This window comes from Gymnogyps californianus, chromosome 11 (assembly GCF_018139145.2).
Source record: "Gymnogyps californianus isolate 813 chromosome 11, ASM1813914v2, whole genome shotgun sequence".
In the NCBI taxonomy this organism is placed as follows: Eukaryota; Metazoa; Chordata; class Aves; order Accipitriformes; family Cathartidae; genus Gymnogyps; species Gymnogyps californianus.
The window spans coordinates 24,193,081-24,200,307 of NC_059481.1; the positions used below are offsets into that span (position 1 = coordinate 24,193,081).

Here is a 7,227-nt window from a genome sequence, read left to right on the forward strand (position 1 = left end):
CCCCATCAGCAATGAGGTTTCATTTGGACAGCGTCCTTGCAAAGCCTGAGCAGGACGAGCAGGCGGTGCCTGGGACACGCTTCGTGACAAGCGTTTATGGCTCGCGTCCCCAGCTGTCTCTTTGTGGGAAGCCAATGGCTGTGCTTGGAGATGGCGGACCGTCTTCCCGACCTGAGAAAACAGAGATTGAATGAGGTTTGGGTCTGCTCCCGGCTCCTTTTCCTCCTCTCGCCGCTGGGTGCCTGCCTTGCCCGGCTCCTCGCTCGTCCTGACCTCCGGTTTGGTCGTTAAATCATTCAGGGATCTTCTGAGAGCTCCCGGGATGGCCAAATCCAGAGGCTTGCCCAGCCCGTAGCGGGACGCAAGCATCGCGTTAGGCTGTGGGCTCTTCCAGGCCTCGTGCCCTGGTTTGCACCGCCCAACACGGGCATCCATCCTGGAAACGGGTGGCCAGCAGGCTCCTGTCCCGAGCGGGCAGGGACAGCCCCGGCCACAACGGCATCCATCTGTCCCCAAAGGCAAACCCGGGGGGGGCGGTTAGGGTGCGCCCCCAGACAGCTGGAGATGAATGTGAGCGCCAAAGTTCTGCTAATTTTCAAATGCTCAAAATTCACCTCGATGCCCTCCCTCACCGCCTCCCAATAACTCGCTTCTCTGAAGGGATGACATAACAAAATGTAGTACAAACGTATGATGGCAGCTTGTCTGTTTATGGTGTCCATTTTATTTTTCATATTAAATAGCATGTAAAAAAATAATTTATGCAGGCAAATATATATTAATATACTCTGTAATAAATAGCAGGTAAAAAAATAGATTTCCTTAAAAACAGTCAGTGTTTTGAAAAGCAGCAAAACAAAGATATCCAATAAAATACATTCATCCACGTTGAACAGCATCTCTCAGGAACAAACATTATAAACACACAATAAACCCCAATAACTTAAAAGACTGTGAAAAAGAAAAATTGCTCCCTGAGCTCACATAAATAAGAAAAATGCTTAATAGGAAATATAGTCCAGTGATGCAATAAAAATCATTTTTCCTGGTCCTCGGGCCACCCTTTGGGGCTGGTGAGCGCCGCGCCGTGCCGTGCCAGCCGCGCTGCCAGCGGGGGCCAAGTGCATTGCTCCCGCAGGGCCGCGCACCGCAGGTCGTTCAGCACTTGGAAGAGGTGGAGGATGGCGGAGGCCTCCAGGCAGCCGGTGGTCTCCTGCGGCGGGGAGAAGGGGGGGTTAGCGCCGGAGACGGGGTGCAGCGGGCCCCGCGCAGCCGGGCGGTCGCTAACACCCCGAAACCCCCTTGCCCTGCGGGCCTGACTCACTGTTTGCATGGCCGCCTGCAGCTTCTTCAGCCAGTGCCTCAGTTTCCCGGACGGCTGATGCGAAGGAGCCTCCGTGGCCATCTGCAAGAAAGCGGCTGCGTAAGGACCAGCAATGCCACACGGCGCTGCCGCCAGCAGCGGGGCCGCTGAGCTGGCACGGGGCCGGGGGGCTTTGGGGAGGGCACTCACGCAGCCTCGCAGGTCCTCCCGGGCTTGGGTGAGGAAGGCCAGGGGCGCTGGCGCGTCTCGGCGAAACTGGGGCTGGCGGGGAGCCCCAGCATGGCGGTGGCGAGGTCCAGCTCGGCTTCCACCAGCATCACTCGGTCGGGCACCTGCGGGCAGGAGCATCCCGGTTAGGGACACAAAGCGCCCAGGGCTGGAGGACAGGGGGCCTCGAAGACCTGCCCGGGGGTGCGGATGGAGGTGGGACCGGCTGACGGGAGGTCCCGGCTGGAAGGGGGGATGTACCCCCTTTTTACAGCGTCGCCTTGCTCTTACCGACAGCTCCGCCGTACTCCATTTCCGATGGAAGAGCCTGGTGTTGCATTTGCGGTCCGACAGCAGCATGATGTCCTCCTGCAGGCGTAAAACAGGAGAGAGATTGAAAAACTGTCATCTTGACTTTTGGCGATGTTGTGCAACCCCGGTCAGCCTTGAGGGTTTGAAACCAGGACGAAATTTGGCCCAGCATCCTTCTTGTCCCCAAACTCCCTTGGAAAACTTCCTCCTTGTCCCCAGACTGCTGCAGGAAACGTCCGCCTTGTCCCTCTGGCTCTTGAATTCGGCATCCCCTCTGCCTTGCCCCCCCGCCAGCCCAACAGCTCCCCGTTGCCAGTGGTACTCACAAACTGCTCCTTCATCTTCTGCACCGCCTTCAGCTCGTGGGGCACGAGGAACTGGTACTTGGACAGGCTGCAGCTCTTCTTCAGGGCGTCGTGGGGGAAGGCAGCCCCGAGGCTGGCCCCCAGCACCAGCACAAGCAGTGGGGTGAAGCCGAGGTGCACCATTTTGCCGATGAGAGCCCGATGGTGAGTGGGTTACGATGGGTGAGGGGGCTGCGGTTCAAGAAGCCAGAGAGGATGAACTGGAGCGCTCCGGGTCAGATCTGCTAAATCTCTGCTGTAGAGATGCCTGACAGTGTTGCCGCGGGTGGCTCGCTCGGCTGCAGGGCTGCTGGGCTGCTGGCCGGTCCCGGGGAACTGCTTCACCTCCCTCGCCGTAGCTGCCTCGCTGCCCCATCTCCCCGGCTTTTTTATGCCACCTTCCCGCGTGATTGCGCTTTCAGATTGGCAGGAAAATCCGTGGCCTGGCGTCTCTGGAAACAGGAAAGCGAAAGCGGCAGCGGAGGAAATCCCGGTGCGGCAGGTGTGGGCAGCGCCCGCCTCCCGCTGCCTGCCCTGCCGTCCGCCTTGACGGAGCGAGCGCACCCAGCACCCCGAGGATGCAGGGGGGTGCTCGGGCTGCCTTTGATGCGCGCCCCTCCAAGGGAGCTGAACAGGGGGACGCTGCTGCCACATCGAGCGGCGCAAAGGTGCTGATAAGTTGCGGGGAAGCCTGGGCACGACAGAACCCGGCACCGCGCCGAAAGCTGCGAGAAACCCCCAGGCCCGCAGCCCCACAGGGGCAGCGGGTGCCTCCTGAGCGGCAGCAGCAGTTCGTGCCTCAGTTTCCCTGCAGGAAGTGCAACACAACAGCCGTGGCAGGGAGGGGCAAAAGCAGCAGCCGGGAGCGGGCACTGCACAACGCAGGCTGTGGGCATGAGCTTTACGTATGCGTTATCCTCAGGGACAAGGCTCACTGCAAAAGCAGGAAAAAAGGGTGAAAGCAGAGCACTTCCACCTGGCGTTTTCCAGGTGGGACATAGAGTTGTGCAGGGAGGCTGCCGGAGATGAGCGGGGCTGCCATCCCCACCAGCCGCTGGAGCCGGCTGGGGTTGCCTCCCTGTTTAGCCTGGAAATGCAAATATCACGTATTGACATCTCTCTGCTGACAGCTGGAACGGTGCCCCCATTCAGCAAAATCTGTCCTTTCCTCGAGGTAACCTCCTGCGCCATGAAGCCATCACCACTATGCTTTTAGTTTCATGCATTCATCAAGCATTAAATATAGAAAATTAGGGCAATACCTGTATCTAAAAAGCAAATACACAGCAAGGCAGCAACGGGCATAAACACACTTTGCAGTGCCTCACGTGGTGGCCATAGAAGAACACTGCTCCAGGAGGACCCAAGTTTTAATGTTCATATTTGGAAATAAAGTGCTGACTTCAAGGAGTCCACGCAAACAAGGGAGTTTCTTACACGAGGTTGTGGAAAGATACACCTACGGGCGGGCAGACCAGCATGGACGAGCTGTGCCGAGTCGTGGAGATGGGCTGGGACCTCTGGACTTCGGCCACCCCAACCCCTGCTCTAGCAGGGTCAGCTGGAGCAGGTTGCCCAGGACGTTGTCCAGTTTTGAATATCTCCAAGGATGGAGGCTCCACAGCCTCGCTGGGCAATCTGTGCCAGCATTTGACCACCCTCATAGTAAAAAAGGTTTTTAGTCCTGTTCAGATGGACTTTCATGTATTTAGGGTTGTGCCCGTTGCCTCCTGTCCCATCAGCAGGCACCACTGAGAGCCTCTAAGCCTTCTCTTCTCCAGGCTGAACAGCCCCAGCTCTCAGCCTTTCCTTGTACAACAGATGCTCCAGTCCCTTCATCGTCTTTTTATGGTCCTTTGCTGGACTCTCTCCAGTATGTCCACGTCTCTCTCGCACTGGGGAGCCCAGAACTGGACCCAGCACTCCGGGGGTGGCCTCACCAGTGCCGAGGAGAGGGGAAGGATCACCTCCCTCGACCTGCTGGAAACACTCCTCCTAATGCAGCCCCAGATACCATTCACCTTCTTGGCCGCAAGGGCCCCCAAGGTCCTTTTCCGACAAGTTGCTTTCCAGCTGGACAGTCCCCAGCATATACTGGTGCCTGGGGTGGTTCCTCCCCAGGTGCAGGACTTTGCACTTCCCCTTGTTGACCTTCATGAGGTTCCTGTAGGCCCATTTCTCCAGCCTGCTGAGATCCCTCTGGACAGCAGCATGACCCTCTGTGTGTCACCCACTCCTCCTAATTTGGTGTCATCAGCGAATTTGGTACACCGCAGGTACACTCTGCCACATCACCCAGATCATTAATGAAGATGTGGCATCTCAGGGAGCTCAGGTCTTCCCTGAAAAACCCCAGTGGAAGTGAAGAGGAGCAGAGACAGCGTGCAGTGGCTATGTCAGCTTTGACCAAACCAGAATGAAGATACAGCTTGGAGAAGAGCCAGAACAGCACTGTGGGCACAGGGTTTCCCTTCACAGATGTTGCTGCTGGACCAGGCTCCTGTGCCAGCCTCCCGCACTGCGGCAGGTTCAGTAATTAAAAGCCTGACAACAGCGCTGTCATGCCTTTCTCTCCCACTAAAGAAATGCACAGTTAGAAAAATAATTTTTATTCAATGCAACTTGTTCACATTCAATACAACTATGAAATAAAAGCCCAGGCCAGCATAACTAACTTCACGTGCAACACCCAAGTGAGGCACAGCTCAGCTGGAATAGATGGCACCTTAGCAAAAAAGCCTGACGTGTAAAAAACAGTGTAAAAGGTGTAAAAATGAATGTGGCCCCTGGTGAGCGAGGCAAGGGAGTGGGGGGCTGCGGCACTGCCTGGAACGCTTCGGGTTGCAGTAGAGTGACTGGAGGGTGGTGGTGGCTCAAGGTCCCACGTGGTGGAGCCCAGCCGGCTCACGGGACAAGCACCGCAGGGCATTTCCTCCTCCAGATCGAGGTACCAGCCAGGCTGGGATGGTTTGGCACCTAGGTTGGGATCTCCAGTGGCCTCCGGCAGGGCTGGAGCAAGGTCCCCAGCACCCAGACAGCGATGTCCAGCACCTGCTGTACTGGGATGGCCTCGTCTGCAGCCCCACGGACCCAGAGCAGGGCTGGAAGATCACCCTGGCACGCACACAGATCCACCGTGAACCGCTGCCCCACACCACAGGCCCCCCACTGAGGACAGCACTGGGGATACTCTCAGGTCACCTGCTGGGTCCCAGAGCAGCATCACATCGCTGCGGGACCCAGCTGCTTTGGCTCCTCTTCCCTGTCGCTGTGGCTTTTATCTCCAGGTGTCATTTCTGGTTGGAGAAGCAAAGCGAAACCTCATCTCTTCACGCAGGCGAAACGAGATCTGGAAGCACCAAAAGGAAAAGCGAAAGCTGAGCAGGGGAGCCGGGGCCATGCGCGCAGCCCCCCGGCACTTAGGGCAGCTGCGGTGAAGGGCTGAATATCTCCTGGGTGCCTTGCTCAGATGTTTGCCCCTCACTCACCACCAGCCATAGCCAAGCCCACAGGTGCCTGGCTGAGCAGCAGCGAGGGCGTTTCCCTGACAGGACGTGGTCTTGCCATCCTGGGCATCGGCACGCCGGCAAGCGTCTTGCACAGCAATGCTACACTCCACCATACCCCTGTCCCCAGCCTGGCCAGCAAAGCCTGGCTGCATTCAGCACGGCTCCTCCAAACCACGCTAGTGCCGGCTCCTGCCACAACAGCGGAAGTTCTCCCAAAGCTGGCATGGGCTAGGGACACTGCACCATGCCCGGTGGGGTCTGCAGGGTGCTGGGGACCCACCACAGTCATCACCCCAGCCCTGGCGGGTCCCAGCCCCAACTGCAGACAGCACCGTGCTGGGAATGCGGCGCAGATGGCAACGATGGAGCCCCCTCCTTGGATTCATGCAGCCCAGCAGGCTGGAGCCACTCAAACTTGCTCAGAGCAAGAAATCCTGGGTGCGTGGGAGGTCCTGGGTGCAAGAAGGAAAGCGAAAACGGGCAGGGCTGTGGGCAGGGTTGGCACCAGCACTGGGTGAGGCAATCACTCCGTGACTCATCAGCTGCCAGCACGGCGTGAGCCTGGAAAAGCCTTGGCTACAAGCCATGCCGCTGGAGTGGGTAAGGACAAGCCTGGATCGCTCCTTCCCGACCCCTGTTGGAGCCGGTGGGCTCATCTGGGAGGAACTGGCCTCCTGCTAAAGTTGCTGGTCTTGGAAAAGAAGAAAGAAAGAACCAAAAAAAAGTGCCCCAAAAAAAGCCAGCTTTAAAAAATAAAAGCCCTGGGTGATGTGCGGGAGCCCTGCCCATGGCCCAATGGTGCCGGGGCAGGGGCTATCAGGTGGCCTCTGCTCAGCAGCCATCACCAGGCCTGTCCCTGCTGGCCCAGTGTGTCGGTGCCACCAAAGTGCTGCTGGCCCCGCTATGCACCCCAGAACCCTTCACGACCTCTCGGCACACGCGAGCTGCGGCAGCCGCCGTGACGTCAGGCTGGTTTGTGCCGCTCCACGCGCCTCACGCTGCAGACACCATGCCCGAGCACGTTGGTGATGCAATCCCTGGTGTTACATCGTGGCCGGTTGCCCACTGCATCATCCGGGGGAATGCGCTGAGCATCCTGCCAATGCTGGAGAGAGAAGGCTTGTTAATTGAAAAGTTAATTAGCAAGCAGATTTAAACAAACTGTTTTAAATTTAAAAGTGAGGAAAACACCCAAACAAGGACTGTTTCCCCAGAGCCTTTGTGCCAGCGCTGTAGGGACGCGGGGTGTCCCCTCCCAGGTCCCCAGGGCACCGCTGCAAGGGTGCACCTCACCGGGACAAGCCCTGCCAGCCGAGCTGGGGCTTCCCCAGCAGCCGTACATGCCACCCGCCTCCCAGCAGCTGCGTTGTCCGGTGCAGTCCCAGGCAGGGAGAGACCTCTAGTGCTCCTTCAGGAGATGACAGGCCACCAGCCCCATCCTCACCCAGCAAAGCAGGTTTCATGGCTGCTGCTTGCCCAAACGCAACCTGCACCCCGGTGCGGCCTCTTCACCAGTGACTGGGAGCAGGGC

General features: G+C 58.2%; 1 protein-coding gene across 1 annotated transcript; it reads right to left on the reverse strand.

Moving 5' to 3' along the window:
* Positions 1-1,036: 1,036 nt before the first annotated feature.
* On the reverse strand, positions 1,037-2,331 carry LOC127020756 (interferon lambda-3-like). Its single transcript, XM_050903539.1, is given in 6 exon segments — positions 1,037-1,213; positions 1,325-1,405; positions 1,514-1,560; positions 1,563-1,656; positions 1,823-1,900; positions 2,170-2,331. Coding segments are annotated over 6 exon segments (639 nt in total).
* Between the last annotated feature and the right edge of the window lie 4,896 nt (positions 2,332-7,227).